This window comes from Poecilia mexicana, unplaced genomic scaffold, assembly GCF_051168715.1.
Source record: "Poecilia mexicana isolate PSO_F unplaced genomic scaffold, ASM5116871v1 scaffold_8, whole genome shotgun sequence".
In the NCBI taxonomy this organism is placed as follows: Eukaryota; Metazoa; Chordata; class Actinopteri; order Cyprinodontiformes; family Poeciliidae; genus Poecilia; species Poecilia mexicana.
Window position 1 is genome coordinate 22,782,894 of NW_028263377.1, and position 20,708 is coordinate 22,803,601.

The 20,708-nt window shown below is 38.5% G+C and overlaps 2 protein-coding genes across 5 annotated transcripts in view; both read left to right on the forward strand.

Moving 5' to 3' along the window:
- The first annotated feature begins 631 nt into the window (after positions 1–631).
- Positions 632–16,525, forward strand: LOC106922355 (uncharacterized). Of its 2 annotated transcripts, XM_014994669.2 has the most exons (14): positions 632–981; positions 8,607–10,379; positions 10,548–10,748; positions 12,119–12,217; positions 12,332–12,441; positions 12,525–12,583; positions 12,673–12,803; positions 12,883–13,017; positions 14,011–14,053; positions 14,165–14,202; positions 14,283–14,370; positions 14,749–14,941; positions 15,293–15,325; positions 15,618–16,525. In XM_014994669.2, exons 1-14 carry the CDS (start codon positions 930–932, stop codon positions 15,756–15,758), a joined length of 3,096 nt encoding a protein of 1,031 aa, XP_014850155.2. In that variant the 5' UTR covers positions 632–929; the 3' UTR covers positions 15,759–16,525. The 2 variants fall into 2 exon arrangements, with proteins under 2 accessions (XP_014850155.2, XP_087863844.1); XM_088007718.1 differs by lacking the exon at positions 15,293–15,325 and having other exon boundaries at positions 649–981.
- Positions 16,526–16,721: 196 nt separating this feature from the next.
- Positions 16,722–20,708, forward strand: part of mpp3a (MAGUK p55 scaffold protein 3a) — a 37,591-nt gene continuing 33,604 nt past the window's right edge. For 2 of the 3 annotated variants that reach the window (XM_088007722.1, XM_088007720.1), the window contains exons 1-2: positions 16,722–16,963; positions 17,732–18,021. The gene's annotated coding sequence lies outside the window, so the exon portion shown is untranslated. The remainder of the gene's footprint in view (positions 16,964–17,731; positions 18,022–20,708) is intronic. The other variant, XM_088007721.1, reaches the window with a different exon arrangement.

Sequence of the window (20,708 nt, forward strand, 5' to 3'; positions counted from 1 at the left end):
GGGAACATATATATTACAGAAAGCTGGGTAAGGTTTCTTCTTATAATATCCTGACAGAACTGAGTTATGGGAATGGCTAAATCTATTTAATGGTGCACAGTAACCGTGCTTGTTTTTGTTTGTTTCACATCTAAATGGGTCTGTGCTTTCTTAGACAATAAGGCCAAAAAGACAGCAACATATTTACATTGCATTCCCTTCAATGATTGAATTCCAAGAACTCAAATTAATTTTAAAGCCTAGTTGTCCTTCAGTTACACTTACTTCCCAGTGAAGCTGTACTGGGGCAACTAATAGAAACCAGCTGCAGAGAGACCTAAAACAATGAAAACAGAAAAATCGGGTTGATCCTTCACCTCGAGGAAAAGATGAAGAGATTTAAGAAAGATGCATTTTTGTTTGTGATCCAAACAGTGAAATTTTTAGACATTTGAGGTATGCTGTCTGGGGTAAAATGGTGAAACAATGCGCAGTTTTTCAAACTTGCCACCTTATTTTTCAGGAAAAACAAGAGAACAGAAAAAAAAATCTATTAAAAGCTTCAGGTTTACAACCCTGCCTATTCATTCTGGGGCTGAGTCCCTGTTATCACCCCGTTTCTTTCTATGTAAACACCGAGCTAAAAATAGAGTTTATTATTAAAGCGTCTTCATTTGTCGAGTTGTCAGGTCTGTCCCGTTTCTATGGGCGGAGCCTCACAGCTTCAGCGCAGTAATACGGAGTGACGGGAGAGTCAGCCAATCAGAGGACGCGCTGAAGCTTTTAACAACTCCCCGGTGAGCCACCTGTAGCAGCTCGGAGGAGACGCCGCCTGGGCCGCACCGTTATATTCCCCTCAGCCGCACACGGAGCGCCTCAAAGCCGCAGCTTCCTCTCACTAAGCAGCTCCAAACAAACAAACAAAAAAAAATCTCCTACAGAGCTGCAACATGCCTCCACGCTGCCTGCTCGTCGTTTTTCTCTTCGGGATTGTCTCCAAAGGTGAGTAAAGTTTTTACACGGAATTTAAAAAAATACGCGTTAGGATCAGACTAACGTTTCAAATGAAGTTAGAGTTGTTTTAGATATTAGTTTTAACATTTTTGGAACCTTTTTAGTTGTTAGAAATAGTTTAAATGTTATATTTATTCTTAAAAACTGGAATCTTTATCCTTTTTTTCCAGCTACATCTAGAACACATATTATATAAGTCGTTACTTTTCGTATAGGTAGGCTACAAAATACTAATAGATTCAATTTAATCCATTTTGAAATGAAGAAAACATTTTACCTCCCGTCATAAAGCAATTTTTATTGACACTATTTGATAAGCTACTAGCATATGTTATCTATTACAGTCAGGTAGACTTGCAGACTGATTTATAATTATTTAAAAATATATATTTAAAACGAAGTTTAAATAAAATCTAGATTAAAATTGCCTAACATTTAATACTAACACAATGAAAGTCACAATAAAATGGCATTTATGCGTATTTTTCTTGTATAGAATGTAGTTGTGTGCAAAGGCTTCCTTCTATTTGAGCAATTTTTATTTAGATTTCACATTTGCAAACTTTCAAACAGTCTTGTAACTAGTTTAAATTCAAATAATGACATTTTCATTAAAATCAGGAAATACAAGTTACATGAAACTCAGGAGAATGTGAAATTCTATTCTCCTGAACAATATATGTATGTTTTAATTTGAGCAAAAAAAAAAAAAGTCAGATTTTTCTGTGTGTTTTTGGTGTACCAATTTCACATTCCTAGGGAGTAATTCCTAAAAATAGTCTCGGACCTGACTCAGTGCTCCTCCAGCGTGACTCAAAGCTCTCCAAGGGTGGACAGATGCCAAAGAGGAGGCATCGGTCAAACAACAGCCGGCTCTCCTGAAGCTCGGCTTCCCTCAGAGTTCACTCCCTGGCCTCTTGACAGCCTGACGGAGCTGCTTGGGGAGGTTTCAAGTCCTCTTCATTGTGCAGCCTGTGACTAAGATACCAAATGTTTTGCTCACGTTAGATAGTCTTTTATTCTGAAGCTTGTTTCTGTGCCTCACAGACCTGGTCATACGCTGACAGTCATCAGGCTCTGTCTCCTTTGGTTGCTTGTGAATAAAGTGTTAAACAGCAGAGGCAGGGGGCAGAAGGAGCAGTAAAGAGGTCCAGATGAGGACACCTCCTGAGGGTTCTCCTCCTCTTCTGAGTCTGGCGCCACACTTTGTGGAGCCCCTCCCCCCCCGACAATAAATATTACGTATGGAGGAGCAGAGACCTTTAAGTGATGCGCTGCATCATGACTCCACATGTGTCATGTTTGGGCCATCACTCATCATGAGCTCATAAGTGGAGCACTGGGAGCTAAAATGCAGCTGCAAGATTTCAAAAAGTCCGGCTTATCCTCTTAATTTAATTGTGAAAATAGGCCATGTTTACTCACATTTGGTTGTTTGTTTGGTTATTTATAGGAAAATTGTCAGATACTTCCTTCTTTTTGTTTTTCTGTGCTTCCGATATTAATTCCACTGTCCCATTAAGCTTCCCTGTATCTGTTTATCTTCCTCATTTCACCCCCACCTGCTGGCTCGTGTTGCCTTGCGGCCCACTTTTCACACACATGTGTTGCCGTCTCTGCTCTGGCTTCTTCCCCTCGGTCGCTGCGTGTCTGCAGCATCCTGTTGGATTAGGTCTGATTCGGGGCAGTAAATCTTGTCCTGTAATTGGAAAGCATGTGCTGGCGGAGCTTTAATTGGATATGATATGTGCAGAGGCCTTGTAGGCGAGCTCTTGCTCCAGGGAGCCATCTGTTACCTCTGAGTTGCAGCAAAAGAGCTCTGTTTGCCCACAGGCACAGAAGTCATTGCTTTCCAGCACCTCCAGCTCAGGAAGCTGCTTAAATCAAAGACTGACCAATTAGCAAAGAAAAAAACAAAAATGATACAATCAGCTTTAGCTACTATATCTGTTGCTTCTCCTCTGAACATCTGTCTACTTCATACCGAGCTTCATGTGTGTGTCAGACATCAAGCCGACTTTTACGCAGCAGGAAACGAAGCAGTCCAAGTCAGGAAGAAGTTTATGACAGAGTCCAGATGAGCAGTGAAGAGCTGCTTTATTTTATCTCACCCACCATTAGTACTTGTTGTTCATAGTAGCAAAGCAAAGTTTTGATGGTCTACCCAGATGTGATGTCACATCCCGTCTGAAAGAGTTGTTGAGGAAAATAAAAAATTATGAAATATTGTTTATATATTTTTTATGATAATTACAATTAATGATAAAACCCCAAAGCTTCAGGGTTGTTAGTTTTAATATTTTTTCCACTGTCTGTTCACTGAGAGTATACATATCAATACATGATTAAATGCTGTGTGCAGTTTGGTGAGACAAATCACACCTTCATGTGACTGGTGTCCTAAAGAAATGTTTCCATTTCTATGGCTACGATTTCTGTGTCATGCAGTCACAGCCATACAAGCAGTAATAATAGTTCTTATGGTCACTTTTATCATTATCACATTAGTACCGCAAAACATTGTGAGAAAAATGTAAGTCCATGTCACCCACCCCTATTTTGAACTTCATATTTTTATCAAGCCTCGATTTGAGAAATAGTGCTCTATGACTACCAGTAGTTCATTTTTGTCCTCTGTAGAGGACATTTCTAAACTTGAACATCTCCCACACCCTGCATTCTACTGAATTAATTCCTTTTGGTATCTGGAGAGGACATTTAGGGCTTTTCAATGATACCACATGGGAAGGGGTGGGACTTTTGTACCTTCCTTTTTCTAATTCATAGAAATGGCATTTATCTGTAATAACACATTTTATGGGAAGAGACAAAGTAAGTGCATAAAACCTTTTATTACCTTACAAAGACTGTGGGATTTAAAAAAAATGGTGATTGGACAATATTTTTTTTCCTGGTAGTCAGGAGGCTATTGGTTGCAGCTCCCTCCTTTTATTGAGAGATATTCAAATTAATTATGTGAAATTGAAGTTTAAAAGAATTAAATAGAACCGTGGTCTTCTGCTCAGCCTTCTTGTTCCAGTAAATGTTTTGCTCTCTCTTGCAGCGTGAATAGACAGCAGACATGTTGAAGCCTCTTTTTTTTAAAGTTTACTTTTGAATACCATCACTTCTGTTCTCCCAGTTTAATTTTAAAACCCTTCAGACATACTGAAAAAATTAAAGTCTGATCTTCTCCCTACTAACAGCCTGGACACTGAGAAGTATTATTAGTTGTTTGTTTTCACCGAGTTGCTCATCTATCTGGTCAAATGCAGCTTTCATGGTTTATTACTTTAAACAATCACATTTGTTTTTGATTATCAAGAAACTATAAGTTGTGACCAGCCAATAGATAATACTTAAGATTTAAAGAGACAGACATCTTGTGTTTATTGGTCTCATATCTCTTTAAGACATAAGAGAAAACTATAAACAGAGAAAATGATCAACATAAACTACTGAACACTTTTGCAGGCACAGAAAATGCAATCTTGAAATTTGAAGTTTCTTCCCAACTACTTTGTTTTTCTTTGCATAGAGGAAAAATGACAACATGACCTTAATTAAAACTCTTTAGCTCAGTTTCTTAAGCTCTTGTTTCTTAACTGGAAGATTAGTGGTTTAATCCACGCTGTCAGATTCTCTAATAATCTCATTTTTGGAATAATAGTCTTATGTTTAAATATGCATCCGAATGGAGTTGTGCATCAGATTAGGGTTTTTTTGGTCTTCTTCGTACATGCCAAGGGAGAAAGGATTTCTTAATTTCCCATATTGTTTATCTTTAAGCACAGTGAAACAAAAAAGGTTATGACTTAATTGCCCATAAAACTGATTATCAATTTGATTATTTTATGTTGTGCCAAAGTATAATGGGTGTAATTTCTGGTTAAATTCCTGCGGACTTAGATTGATTTCAAATCGCTCTAAATTCAGTGCCAAATAATCTCAAGACAGTTGAAAAATGAGTTTGTGTGTTTGAGATTTCGCTTTCCAGCAGTGATCATGTGTTCATTACACCTGAACTCCCAGAAAAGCGTACTGGCTATATTTCAGCTCCTCCGTCTGAGGCATCCTGTTTGTCCTCTGATCAGGACACTCAGCAGGATGGGAGGAAGAAGAGCTCCCTTTCTGTCCTCCTGCTGAACCCACGTCCACTGAGTCTCTTTGATGTGGAAACCCGTTTGGAAGATTCCACTTTTAAATACCAGGAGATCATAAGTCAGTTTGTAAGAATTGACGACATGTATATGCAGTAATTAGGTCTTAAACAAAACAGTCTTTATTGGAATCCTGCCTCTGGAGCTCAGATTTCCCCTGATTATTGAGTTGCAAACATGTCATTTCATCTCCTGCTCAGTGTGCAGAGTTTAATCTGTTGCTTCCTTCATGCAGTGCAGCTGAATGAGCTGGCAAACTGTGTCAGAACCATACTTTTCCTCCTTCCTGAACAATGTGCTGGAAATATTGGATGGCAGCACCGAGAAAGGGTGTCTCCTAGCTTTTCTTTCTGCGTATCATAAAACTTTGGCTTCTGTTATCAATCAGGATTTATTTTATGGGAGTGGCAGTTCTGATGGGAAGTTCAGGGTGTGTGTATAAGGAACTGGATCTGATGGTCAGGTCATGAGCAGGTACTTCACAGGAGTGCCATTGTGCCACAGGGATAAAAATCCCCTGACCTGCAGTCCAGAGCTGGAACATGAGCAGCGCAGCCAAAGCTGGAACGTGTCTCCATTTCTGTTACCGTAACAAATCCGAAAGGAGAGAAAACTGAAATCTTCTCTGTGACATTCCTATCCCACTCCTTATTCTGCTAGACCTAGAAAAGGAGAATAGAGGTTGGTTTTAATGACAGTTTTTGAGACATTGTGAATAGAAATGGAGCAAAGCCAGACTTTCAGAGGGACCACGTCCTCCTTAGTGGGGTTTTTGCAGGACGACCTTAGACCCACTTGTCACCCAGCCTGACCCAGTCATTTCTTTTGTGTCTGCAAGAGATTATCCGCCTGTAGCTTAAATCCTTAAAGCCAGGACTCACAGTTAGACATGCAGCGCAGAGTGTGCTTTTAATTACGCCGCTGTTTCAGCATTATCACATTGGCTTCATCTTTCAGGTTTCAGATGCTTAACTTCATATCATTACATGCAGTTAAATCACAAATTATTCACACCCCTTGCAGATTTAGATTGATGTATTGGCAGTAATTTATGCCCTGCTCAATAATAAATGGAAAAATACTTATTGGCATTGCAGTATTCAAACTTTTCTTATAATTGCTGAGCAGCTTTTTGTGTGTTTCCTCTGATATTTTGATGATTTATCTTTGGTGATGAGGTTGGAAGGCCTCCTTTCCACCATTCTAATTTTCAATTCCCTTCATTGATTCTCGATAAGATTCAGGTCTTAACAACTGGACCGCTCCAAAATGTTATTATTTATTAACCATTAAACATGGATAAACATGGTGCAAAATTAAATATGAAAATTAAACCTAAATCTTTCAGATTTATGAATAATTTGGGGTTTAATTGTACATTTAAACACTGATGCGCCTGGAGTTAGTAGAATGAGCTGCGGAAAATTATTTGACCTGCATTGAGGAAGTAAAAGAGAAACACTGGTGACACAGTTAGTATGTTTCATCTTAATGTGGAAGCTTGTTTATGCTGTACTCTGAGCTCCTGATTTTTGGCTGACATTTTCCTGTCTGTGGCAATAAGGAAGCAGATTGAAAATGACAGTGAGAAGAGAACCGCATTGTTGTTGATTTTTGTGGTTCACCGTTGCACATAAACTCTTATATCTCGGCTCTGTTTTTGTCTGTCACTTCCCCTTGCTTCCATACAGTCATTGTAGTTTTTTTTTTATGATGTTTGCTGTAGCTTTCCGCCACGGTCACCTGAGTCATTTATGATCTGCACTGTTGGTTTGCATAATTTCATATTTCAGTTCTCAAAAGCTAATTTTAATAACAGTGAATACCTTGCAGAGACATGTTTTTTATGCTTATTTGTTCTGAAAAGGAAACTTTCTTTACAGTATAATACAGACGTAAAAGATTTTTATGAAAAATTAGCTTTTTTTTGTGGTCATTTATTAGTAATTTGTTGGTTTTTAAATGGTCAAAGTTATGAAAGTACAGGAGTTTTAGTATCCAAGAAATAATCTTTGCCCTAAGCTCTCTTCAAATTATTGCTTCAGCTAAGGGATATAAAAGTGCAAATATTAGCAAAACCCTCAAAGGACATCTGTGTTTTATTTTAGAGTAATTCTATTCATTATAATTGATGGCAGGTGTGAATTCCCAAAGACAAAATGCTGAAATTAATCAAAAAGTTATTAGATTCAGGGGTGTGCACACTTAGGGAACTGCTTGTTTGTTTTTTTTATTTTCACCATTGAACAGAATTATTTGTCTTTTACTTGAATAATACAGGATATGTGTTAAAAATGTGGATACAGCTTTTAAATGAATGATCATGGCTTTTTTTTTTTTAAATCACAGAACCTGACATTTTGACAAGAATGTTTACACTTTGAGGTTATTGTATGCCTCCTAATAAAGAGAACCATGTGGGATAAAAATGAAGTACTGCAGTAAAGTGTGAATAAAACTGTGAATTAAGATTTAGGAATTTAGAAAATTGCTAAAATGTGATTATCTTAGCCATTTATCAGAAAAAAAGCCTTCCAGTCAAATATAACATAATCTAAGGTATGCTTGCAGTAAAGCACACAATGACATTCTTAACTGCTCCTTGGGAATTTAAGAAAGACTACAATGGTCTAATCAAAGCACCGTCAGCTAGATCTGATCTAAGAGGTTTTCCATTAATCTCTATCTCTTGTTATCCACCATCACTACTCCCACGTATTTACCTCCTAATCCCAAATAGTCTCAGATTGATATCAACCCCAAACTATACTATTCCTTTTGCTTTATGTTCATCATAAACTTCCTTTCATATCATTAATTTTCCACCCATTTGTACTTCCTCATCTTTTATCTTGCTTGCTGAATGAATTCTCAGAATACATTTACATTTATTTCCAGTGATGCAGTTGCGTGTCATGCCCATATTCATGTGCTGTCACCGGGTGTGGTTTTTCATCTGTAAATAAGTAATGGTTACGTAGTGATACTCAAACAAATCCTTGGAATTGTTTAATAAAATTAGATGAAGCTCTGGATTAGTCTTGATATTTTCACGGCTTCCTAAGAGAAAATGAAGCCGTCCACCTGGCTGTCCGTTCTTCTCACTGGTTTCTGAAATGCTATCATTCAGTGCATGCAGATGAGGACAGGATATAAGCAAGCAACGCTATTGGCAAAGACCCCCTGCTGCTGGAGAGCAGCTCATACAGCCCTGGTACTGATTCTGTTCCACCATAAATACAAAACAAAGAGAAAGAGCAGGTCAAATGGGAGCACGGGTCAGAAGAAAGTTGAGCTGATATCTATAGATGTTAGCATTTTCTTTTTATTTATTTATTAATACTATTTATGTTTTTTGGACAACTTGTGTCATTCTCTAACTGTGTCTCATGTCCCCAGAGCAGAGAAGGTATAATAACAATGCTTCTTTTTATGCTTCTGTTTTTATTGCAGTGCAAATGACAACGGAGCCTCCTACTGCTGCTGATAGTTACAACACAACCACAAATTTCCTTATCAGAGTAGCAGGCAATGCAACTACTGAACACAACACAAGAGAAACAACTGGAACTTCATCGGTTTCTCAGGCGATAACCGTGGCAGATACAGTCACAGGGAACAGTACTGAGATGATCACCACAGGAAACCTGCCAGGACCCTCAACGGCTCCAGTCACTGGTGGAACCACACCAACAGCAGGAGCAGAGACAAATAGTTCACCTTCTAGTGAGACTACAAATGGAACTGCTTCATCTCCACCGACCTACATCACAACCACTGGCACATCGACGGCACCCACAACAAACAGCAACATGACTGCACAACCTGACACTACAGTAGCTCAGATTACAGCAATGGGCAACAACATGACTACAGCAATGGACAACAACATGACTACAGCAACTCAGACTACAGCAATGGGCAACAACATGACTACAGCAACTCAGACTACAGCAATGGACACCAACATGACTACAGCAATGGACAACAACATGACTACAGCAATGGACAACAACATGACTACAGCAATGGACAACAACATGACTACAGCAATGGACAACAACATGACTACAGCAATGGACAACAACATGACTACAGCAATGGACAACAACATGACTACAGCAATGGACAACAACATGACTACAGCAACTCCAACTACAGCAATGGGAAACAACATGACTACAGTAGCTCAGACTACAGTAATGGACAACAACATGACTACAGTAGCTCAGACTACAGAAATGGACAACAACATGACTACAGTAGCTCAGACTACAGTAATGGGAAACAACATGACTACAGAAATGGACAACAACATGACTACAGTAGCTCAGACTACAGTAATGGGAAACAACATGACTACAGCAATGGGCAACAACATGACTACAGTAGCTCAGACTACAGAAATGGACAACAACATGACTACAGCAATGGGCAACAACATGACTACAGTAGCTCAGACTACAGAAATGGACAACAACATGACTACAGCAATGGGCAACAACATGACTACAGTAGCTCAGACTACAGAAATGGACAACAACATGACTACAGCAATGGGCAACAACATGACTACAGCAACTCAGACTACAGAAATGGACAACAACATGACTACACTAGCTCAAATTACAGTGTCAAACAACGGCACAACTACAGATGATCTGACCACAGTGACAAATGACAATGTAACTACAATGGTTGCAATTACACCGACAAGCACTGACATGACTACAAATGCGTCGATTGCCCCAACAGTCAACTACACAACCGCAAGTATGACAAATACACCACTTGACAATGATACAGCAATGACAACTACAAACAACCACACCACCAAAAATGTGCCAACTACAACTAATGAAGACACTACAGGCACATTTGTCACAGTCACAAACAATGCCACAGCCACTACAAGTGACAATGCGACTGTACGTCCACAAATCACATCTACCACTCAGAGTCCAACTATGGGAAACACCACAGCTTTAATCACCAGCTCCCCACATCCCAGCAACATGACAACAACTATAAACTCAGCTACCTCAGAGCAAGCTAATACAACACTGGCCAGCTCTGCTGAAACTTCTGGGACTCCTGCATCAACCGTCATACCCTTTACTTCGACTGACACCAAAAACACAACAGACTCTTCACCTCCTACCAGCACCTTCCCAGGCAGTAGCAACACTCCTTCAACCTTCAACCCTTCACCAGCAACCTCAATAGGTAATACTAACCTTTTGATAAGCAGCAATGTTTACTGGAATTTTGTACTGCATTTCATGGCATTTCTTCAATAGTAACCATTCATACAGGTTACCCGATCGGTGTAGTTATTAGCTGTGCCACCTGTTGAAATGTTGGACTGACTGGGTTTAATTTTTGATGATTTAGAGTCCAATGTTACGATGGGAGAAACTACTACTACCACTCCTTTACCGACAAATTCACCCAGCATCACCACTGAGACCCTGAACACCGACATCCCTACCTCCACCGGTGGAACCACTGAGATTTTCACCACTTTTCGGACAACAGGGGGAATCACCAGCAGCTCCCCCACAGAGGGTCCAACCACTCCCAGTCCTGTAATCGGTTTGTGCTATTTCCTTTAATGTCTGTCTATAGAAATGCCAAAGTTTCAGCACAAAAATCCAGCTCCAGCTAAGAGACTTAGTTCTATTAGTAGTCCTATTTGGAGTTAGAGCTTTTTGTTATGTAGTTGATTGCCATTTATGAGAGTAACTGCCAAACACATGCTGTATTTGATCTTGAATTGAAATCAGTTCTGACTTAAACAGGATCGGTCAAATGTCTGAAAAACCAGTGGAATATGACAACTGTTGTGGTTATATCTGTTATCAGCAATTCAAACTAAAAACTTTTTTTTTTTTTTTTTTTTGCATTTACACATTCAAACATTCCAGGAAAGTTCACAGTAATATATTTACCACTGGTTTCCAGGAATTCAGGTGTAACCTGCTTCACTCTACTGTACCAGGCCGGCCCAAATAACCCCTTTACTCTGCTTTGTGTAGTTTTTTTTTAATTTTTTAATTTTTTATGAAGACCGGGAGTTTCTGGGTGATCTGCAGTTTATTTCCTGAATGAGAACATATCGGGTTTGAATCAGTGCAACGGCTCAGCTTCAATCAGCACACTACAACAGAGCGAGCGTTATGTTAGCTTTTTAACTTAGCACATGAAGTGTTTTATGATAAAATTAAAAGTACAAAAATTGGTGCCAGGCACATATCTAGTAAATATTAATTACACTCTATTTATCCAAGTTAATAAAATGATGTTTTATCTGTTGCTAACATTTTTCTACTCTTTGTGCTGAAGAATGCAACTCACCTCTCGTGCAGCTTTCACAGACTGGCACAGAGTACAGGAGCCAGCAGCATATAACCAGCCACACAGAGAGGGGGCGCTATTTCCCCATTGCACTGATACATAAAGCAAGTGGGATTCTACAACCTAATCACTGTTGCACAAGTTCCTGCAACTTTCAGTGTGTTTTACATGAACAGCAACCATATTGACCTTAAAGTCCAAGAGCTTGCTTGCAGAACTCCAAGTTTTCTTTAGGATTTCAGACCATTTAATTTCTGTGTCTGAAATATCATCTTCTGAAGACAAAATGCATGTCAAAATGCATAAACTATCACCTTATGAAGTGATGAAAAGCTTCTTCATGATTTAATTTGTGTTTGTTTTTTGTTACCCTAAAAAATATCAAGGTTTTCTTAACCTTTGAGGAACACATGGGTCATGGAGTTTCCATCAAACATTAATTTACTGATCTAAATCAGAACAAAAAATGTATTCCTCTTTCTCTAAACACGGCTACTAGAGATAGCTCCAATGATGAATGGCAGCACAGTGGCAAATGTTTTATATTTTTTCAGACTGAAAGCAAAATAAATGTTTAAAATATACTGTTTTCTAATTTCTGTCCTCAGTGTGTCCATCTGTCCCGTGTCCTGTTGAAAGCGTCTGCCTCAATGGCACTTGCCAGTGTCTCTCTGGCAACTACCTACTCAATGGACGTTGTGTTCCTGGTAAGACTGCTAAATTATAAACCTTATAAATGATGCTGTTTGTCCTTTGATATTTATACAAATTATAAACAAATTTAATCTGTGGCAGAAATGACAGTCCTTTCTTTTTGGCAGCGCAAGTATTCCCAGGCAGGCTTCACTTCCAGTCGTTAACATTTGAAGATCAAATGAGAGACAGGTCCTCCAGGATCTTTCAGGAGACAGCAGCAAACATCTCAGCAGCGGTGAGTTGTGAGATCTCAAAGCAGCGAAGTAGCTCTTATAGACGCTTCATTCTTGCTCATTAATTGTATTTTCTTCGCTGTAGCTCAGAGACGTTCTGAAAGATCAGCCTGGATATAGACGATCAGAGGTTGTTCAGCTTGAGTGAGTATTCTTTCTTTCTGTTGAACAAAGACTTTGTGTAGCATGTAGCGTCTCAACTCTGTTGGTGATTGTTTTCCCTATTTCTCCAGACCTGGTAGTGTGATAGCGAGCGTAAATAATATATTTGAAGACAGCCCTGCCACTCAAGCCTCTGTTGATATGCTCATTGAAGAGGCTGTAAAAAACCCTGAAGGATTTCTGAACAATGCCGCATACACAGGCAAGAACTGGCTCCATGCTTTACATCTCCTCTTGAAATTATTTTCTCATGAGTTTCTTTTGTATTTCCTCGGCTTCAGGAACCAATCTGTGCGAGGTGGAGCCACTACCTTGTGATGTCTCTAGTACAAAGTGCACAAATGCAAATGGCAAAGCTTCTTGCTCCTGTAAAGACGGTTACATCTCCATGATCTACTCCAACACCAGCTGCAAAGGTACATTTAGCATCTAATGTGTCATATGTGTTTTTATGGTCCTTACATTGTTTATATATTTTATAGCAAATTCTTGTTAACACAGGGTTTTCGTGTCTCACATACTTTATCACATTTACACATTACAGAAACAAACATTCATATATTTTATTTGGATTTTATCAGATTAGATTGAAAACACAATCTGACAGATAGAATAAAGAGCATCTCCAAACATCAAATTTCATTTTTTTTTCACAGATTCTCAATTAGTTTTGTGTCTGGACTTTGACTGGACCATTCTAACCTGTGAATTTGCTTAGAAATAAACATTTAAATTACACCTGTGCCCATTTATTTACTCCATCATTATATTTCAGCCTCTAGCAAGTTATTTTTTAGTACTGACTTTAAATTGTGCACTACTTTAAAATCCAAATAAAATACATTTATGTTTGTGGCTGTAATGCTACAAAATGTGATTGTTTTAACAGATGCTGTATGCATTATTAAAATGTCCTGTAAATATTGTAAAAGTGGACAAAGTTGAATGTTCTTGTCTAGAGAACAACGACAAAACCTTCTTACCCTCATTAAATTACTTCTGTGTGGGAATGAGGGAAAGAAACAACAGGGAGTAAAACTCACAGGCAAGGTCAAGAGCTGTAGCCTTTTCTCCATGCAGACCCTTGACCCAATCTTCATTTATCTCTCTAATCTATTTCTTTTTAACTGGGATGTTACCCTGGAAACATAAGGAGGAATCACCGCTTTGCCTCTGAGCATGCAGGGATGTGACCAATGAGATCGGCTGTAGGGAAATCCGTAACTGAATAAGATTCAAATGAATTCTGCTAAGAGAAAATACATAATGTACTGTTGTGTGTTTGCTTGTAGAAGCTCTTATGTTCTCTCCGGAGTGCAGTCGAGTGTGGCAAACCTGAAGCTTTAGCTTGTTCTGCTCTCCAGTTGTCTGCATAGTGCAACTGAGTTGTTGTGTTTCTTTTTTTGCAGCTTGTCCAAGTGGGCAGCAGGCACTACAGGATAAGTGTGAGACGTGAGTATGCACTTTTCACACAAGGGGCTTTGTATTGAGGTTAAAGTACTAGCGCCCCCTGGTGGGCATATTGTTGAATGCATTGCCGTAAATATGCCTGTTTTCTTTCAGATGTCCATTTGGGTATGCTGGCTTCAACTGCAATGACTGTAAGTGGCTTCATTCAGTATGAATCTTGAGTTTTAGCCTGTTGTGCAAAGTTCATTAAAGACTTTACCTGTGTTTGCAGCGTCCCTGCTTGCAGTGGTGATCATCTCCTGCGTGTTAGGAGGAGTTCTCCTCATCCTTGTTCTGGCTTTGCTGGGTTACTGCTGCTGGTAAGAACATACATGACATAGCCTGGACAGGATAACTGTCACGTATATGCATAAGTTTTAAAATGATTTATTATTACACATTTATTTATTAGTAGTTTTTCACAAAAAAACTTGCATTTTAATAGTTGCATGTACATTATTGAGCACCACCTCCAGCGCAAATGATGGTAAACATTTTTACCCAGCAAGGAAGGGAGAAAGTGCTAGACACACAAAAAGGTTTAAAAGACCTTCAGAAAATCTACTGAGTGCTTTAAAGTAGCAAAATAATGTCTAACTCTCAACAAAGAATCATTATCTGAACTTACATTGAATTAACAGAATAAAAATAGCACCAGACAAACATTTTATATTCCCTGCTTTCTCTGTGTTTATCAGGAAGAGGTGCTCGAGGCCCAATCCTGACCGCAACGTCAGTCCATACTCTGATGAGTTAAACAAGTCATGGTCTATTGGCATCACCCCAATCCCGCGCGCCACCACGCACTGGGAACCAGCTGGTTCCATAGAGATGACAGAAGGGGGCAGCACCAACACGCTGGTGGACAAAAAGCTAGAGAGCAATGGCTTTGTAAGTTGATCCCATCTTTGGTTTATACCTTCCTGCTTTTTAAATAAGACCAGCTGCTCAATTATCACTGTAGTCACCTACTAACCTTCACCAAAAACACAAACTTGGTTATTTGCACCTGAGTAACTTGCTTAGTTGTATCACAATAGAACTTTCTGTGGGTTTTAGATACACTCTAAAGGTTTCTGATTGCCCTTTATCACTCTGAAGCATTAACAACACACATTATGTTTTTAATCCTATTCACAGCAGTGCGTTTAATCTAGTCATCCAGTATGTGAACACAGTGATCCTAGCATTAGCACCCACCCCTGCTCCCTGCTTTGCCTGACTTACAGTATGTTGCTTTAGGGATCACAGCTGATGCAGAAAAGATGGAAAAAGGTAAGGTATGGCTTTGCTTTCAGATTCCAACTTCCCTTGATGCCCCCTGCTGATAATTTAGACAGCATGCATGCATAATCATGGTGGTGTTTCAGGGTGATGGGGGGAACTTTGCCAATTTTTTATTTTGTTGGTTTTGTTCTCGAGGTCGATTGTAGCTAATTTAGTTCCATGAATAGCAATAAATAAGTAGGGTTATGAGTGTTTGTGTGTTAGGCTTGTTTGGGTCTAAACACGTTAAGTTGCTGTTACTTAAAAATAATAACACTCTGTGCTTCCCCTGACATTTCAGTCAGGATCGTACGATCTGAATCCAGAGGACATGAAGACCTTCAAAGGTAAAAACACGTCCCGTTACTCATACCTGGTCGAAGGGCATGAGAACCCCTACTTCCTTCCTGGCGATGAGAAGAGAAACTCCACAAAGAAATGATGATCAAACTCTCTGGGACAACTGGAAAACTTTCTGGGCAGGAAGAGGGCTTTTTATAAACACTCTTCCATCCTGAACCTGCTTGGATAGACGAAGAACTGTACTGAAAAAACTGCAACCAAAGGGATTCAAGTTGAGATGTTTTTATTATGTTATTATTATTTTTTTTGTTGTAAATGTGTGAATCATGTCTGCTTTTAAGAAGTCCGGCTAGTAATTGTCAACTTTACTCATTAATATCAATGCAGTTCTCTTTTTTTCATCCTGTTTTTTTTATAATCATGCCTCCTTTGCTGATTGCACTAAAATTTACCTCTACTTTGATCATTTTGAAGGTGAATTGAATGCTGGTTTTATAAAGTTACTGTAGCTAATCTTCAGAATGGGATGATCACTTTATAGAGAAACAAATCTTGTACGACTAAAAGGGCTGGATCCCTGGTTTGAATTGTTTTTAAAAATGTTGTAGCAGTCTAATTCTGAGAGTATTGCAGAATGTGCCTGGTTTAGTCGTCCGTTTTACAAATAGGAAACATTATGCAACGCTGGTGATAAAGCCAGTCTCCTGGATGTGCCAATTACCACTTGTATATTTTTTTCGGGGGAGAATCTATATTAATATATTTATCTTTATGTGGCATACACTGTTTTGTAAGTTAAATTTTGTTTTGTAAATATTGTAAAATTTATCTGAGGGTGTGTGAGTGAGTGTGTGTGTGTGTATGCGGGGGCTGACTGGTGAAATAAAATAATTTAAACACATGAAATGCGTTTGTCGTCATTGCTGCATTTGGCAAATAAATCACGCCAACATAAGGAGGTTTTTTTACCTATTTAGTAGACTTTATTCGTTTTTAGCACATTGTTTTGTTATTTCATTTCCGATTGTTTCAGGTATTTGTAAAGGAATTATTTAAAGTTATTAAAGAAGAAATTATTGATTTTTCCTATATTTTCTGACGATAGTTTCAGTTTGACTTCCTGTTTTATTTTGAAATGCTCAGTTTTGGTTCATCTAACTTCCTGTTTTTCGTCGACAGCCTCAGTAATCACTCTCACCTGAGTCGCAGTCGTCTCTGGCTCAGTACACGTTGCCGAACTTATTTTAAAAAGAAACATATTTTCTGTGTAGCTGGTCCAGCGCTTTTACTGGAACTTCTTTTCTTATTATTTAGCTGGCTGCATCCCGGTATTTGATCTTAAAGGTATGTACATTTTCCAAGTAATTATAGTCCTTCTGTGCTAAAATTGTTGTGCTTAGCAAATTAAACACTCCAGAACATCTACTTATATCTAATATTTCGTCTGATACCATGGAGAATATTCAGCACATTGGTTCCAGGATGAGTTTTCCAGTATTATGAATTAAAAAACAATATTTTTACTTCTGGATTTTGTCTCGTTAGAACCTTAAACTTCCAAATTTGGATTTATGTGATAGACCAGCACAAAGTAGCAGATATCTGTGCAGATGTGAAGAATTTTTTTTTTACAAATTCTACCCTGAAAAAGGTTCTTATGTTTTTGACCTTGACATCTTTTTTTTCTAAGCTTGGTTTTCTTTTATGAACTGCTGTCATTTCTAACCATCATCCCAGCTGAATAAAAGCATTCCCACAGCATGATGCAGACCCTTCTATGTTTCACCATATGCTTGATGTGCAGTTTTAGTTTTTGCCTGTCGACTCAGACTTTTTCTGGCTTTCATCCAACAATAACTTTTTATCTTAATCTTATTATCTTCTATAGAGTGCATAATTTTCTTCCATTGAACAACTATGAAACAGTTTGCGTTGGCGTGTCATATAAAGTCCATTAAAATATATGAAATTAGTGGTTGTAAAATGACAAAACATGAAAGTGAAAGGGTTGAAGTGCGTTTTCAAGTTTTCTGTATTTAAAGCTGCGTGCGAGGCCTTGAACTGCAATTAGCATGAAATCTCGTCCCTAATGAGGCTCTTTCTCTCAACCAGGTCACGGTTTTCATCTGTGAAGGAATGCATTGTGTTGTGGGGCCATTACCATCCTGCCAAGCGCTGCTCCCATCTGCAGCTCAGTCCATCAGTTCACAGGCTCAGCTGACTGATCGATAGACCACTTAGCAGCCGTGAGGTACACACTTCCCAGTCATTTGACCTGCAGGAGCCGTGGGGATGGGAACACAATCTGATAAGCATTGAGCCGCAGAAGCAAACGCGCCCGACTGACAACTTAAGGAACTCCCCTCGCGTGTCCAGACAGAAGCAGAAGCTCGACAGATCAGGTGTCACAGCTGTGGTCGCAACCTCATGCAGATAAAATGTGGCTTAATTACTAAGGGTTATAAAAAGAGGAGAGTTAAACACATTAAGAAGAACCGTTTCTATTCGGGTTATTTACATGACATAGCAAAGCCAGATGCCGGAAACGGTTGCACTGCAGGACTTTAGTTCATTATTCCAGATGAACAATTTCCTAAACAGTTCAGTAAAAGAAATAATGATAAATAATTGAAAAGTTTTTGTTAAAACTGATTGTTCTTGTGAATGTGTCTGGTTTTAATCTTGAGTATAATTTGATTGTTGGACTGCTGCTGCGGAAATGTGATTCTTGACCCAAACACAGTTTGTACATAATGAATAATGGCATTTCCTGTCAGTTGTAAGGCGTTATACACGATGACAATTAAATAATGCAGACTTAATGAGTTTTACCACTTTTCAGACAGATGATATTTAACTTATTACTCATAAAAAAATGATAAAAAGTTCTTCATTAAGTTTGATGTCATTAAATTAAATTTATACAGTGTTCTGCAAATGTTTCTACATTTGGTCCAGCTACAACCTCATACACTGATCTATTTCATTGGACATTTTGGTGAATAAACACTTTTTGGTTGTAGACACATACATGCTTATTTGGACAAAATGTTTGACAAATAAAATATAAAGTGTCTGGTACTTTACTCCATCTGAAGGAATATTTTGCTGAACTACTTTCCTCTCCACCAGCTTTCAACACAAGAAACAGGAGTGTTTTCACATCTAAATACAGATATTCAAATGGAAATAATAGACTTTGACTAGACCATTCTGGGTATGGTGTAGGTGCTTCTCTGATTGACCCCGTTTTCTGTAGTTTTGCGTAGTGCATGGCTGATGAGCTGTTTTTATTTGAATTTTCCTGATGATTAATAGTAACTACTTTCTTATTTTAAAGGAATTTACTTGATTCAGAAGTATTTTCTTATAAATTATTGTTTAGGTTAATGGTTTCCACATGTAAAATAACTTTCAGAAATTATTCAAATTTGTTACATTTGTAACTTAAAACTCAGGATTTTAGGTTTATTTGAGTTCAAAGTCTGGTGATGTTTGTGATGCCGACTCCAGACCAAATCCTGGCATATGAAGCAGAAGACGGTTTCCAACCATTTGAGTTTACACAGTGATACTGACAAACAAACAATCTCAGACATTTCTGCCAAAAACCCCAGAAAGGAAGCTGAAACCACCTGCTCCTTTCTCACTTCTGAGAGTGATCAGACCCTCCCTCTCCTCCTCCTGCTTTTCTCTGAGTAACATTGCGGGCCGTAATTCACTTTGTCTAATGCAGCTCTGCAGCAGCCGCTGAAGCGGTTATGAAACATTTCCCAGCACCAATGCAGCTCTCAGCCGTAACTCCTCACTTGTCACTAAAACCATTTGTTCCTTTTTAAACTCTGCACCACTACTGAGCAACTGGGACATTTTAAAAACTTCATCTCCATGTACATGTATACAGTAATTTGCTTTCCTGGTTTTCAGTGTGAATCATCTAAATGTTCTTTGAGGGTGTTTAGATTTTGTCCCTGCAGGACAGCTAAAATTGTTGTTTTTTCTTTTTGTAACCATTTTGCTCGTTTTAAATGTCTCTGTTGTTCTCGTTCTGTTGAAAATTCACTCTGGGTTAAGCGTTAGTTGTCGGATAAATGATCATCTATCTGACTCTGAAATACTTTGTTGTACAGAGAAGTTTGTTGTTGAATGGATGACATGAGTTATTATCATCATATGCTGTTTTCATTCCTTTTTAAATATAATTGCTGCTTTACACTGTGGCTTAACTGATGGTGTTACTCAAATTTGTCTTGTCACAGACAAAAAACGAACAAAAAAACTGAAACTTTTTGTTTGTAAGATGGTTCTTTTTTCCTATTTTGTCCCTGGGACTGTCACTCTTGAGTAGATTAGCAACTTTACTAAAAAAAAAAGTAAAATAAAAAGATATTTCTGTTTTGCTCTAGAAGTAGTATATCCCAGATTCTCATCGTATTATTTGTTGTCTTTGTTATTTGCAGCGGATGAGAGTAGTCTGAGGTCGTGGGGAACTAGGAGTGCCGTGAGAGAGAGAGACTAGAGAGGGCAGACGGGCAGTAATATTGACGAACCCGGGAGGCTGAGTGAGCAGCGAGAAAGACGTGGCGCCGGGCGGATATTAAAGGACATTAAGCCTCCTACTTCCAGTCAAATGGCAGCGATTTGCTGAAAGGGAGAGCAGTAAATATGATAGCAGTTAATATCATACAGAGAGGTGATACCATCCTCCCTGTTAATCTGTCTCCACTCAGAAGTGTTTGCTCAGCTGCCATTATTTTTCATTTCCTTTCTCACCAAAGGCTATAATAACTCACCTGCATAAAAAATGCATGTCTTAGTTTTACTTCAACTTTATGACCATTTTCTCTGTTCTTTTTCTTCATTGAATTAATTTTGCATTCATTAGGCTGATTCTGACAACTCTGAGAACTAACGCCTACTCTTGCTACATAAATATGTAAAGATATACAAAACAAACAAATCTGATCAAAATTAGAGCTATTTGAAGACCCAGACTCTTTGTTTTTAGACATGTCATGTCTTTAAAGCTTGGTCCATGCTTTTCATATTGCTACACAGTGTAAGAGAAAAAACTTTATCCTTAGGGTAA

Bases quoted from the DNA above. Each gene is read 5' to 3' on its own strand.
- LOC106922355 (XM_014994669.2), top strand. From the start codon at position 930: ATGCCTCCACGCTGCCTGCTCGTCGTTTTTCTCTTCGGGATTGTCTCC. The intron at 14,371-14,748 runs GTAAGAACATAC...TGTGTTTATCAG, and splicing joins TTGCTGGGTTACTGCTGCTG to GAAGAGGTGCTCGAGGCCCA. The intron at 15,326-15,617 runs GTAAGGTATGGC...CTGACATTTCAG, and splicing joins TGCAGAAAAGATGGAAAAAG to TCAGGATCGTACGATCTGAA.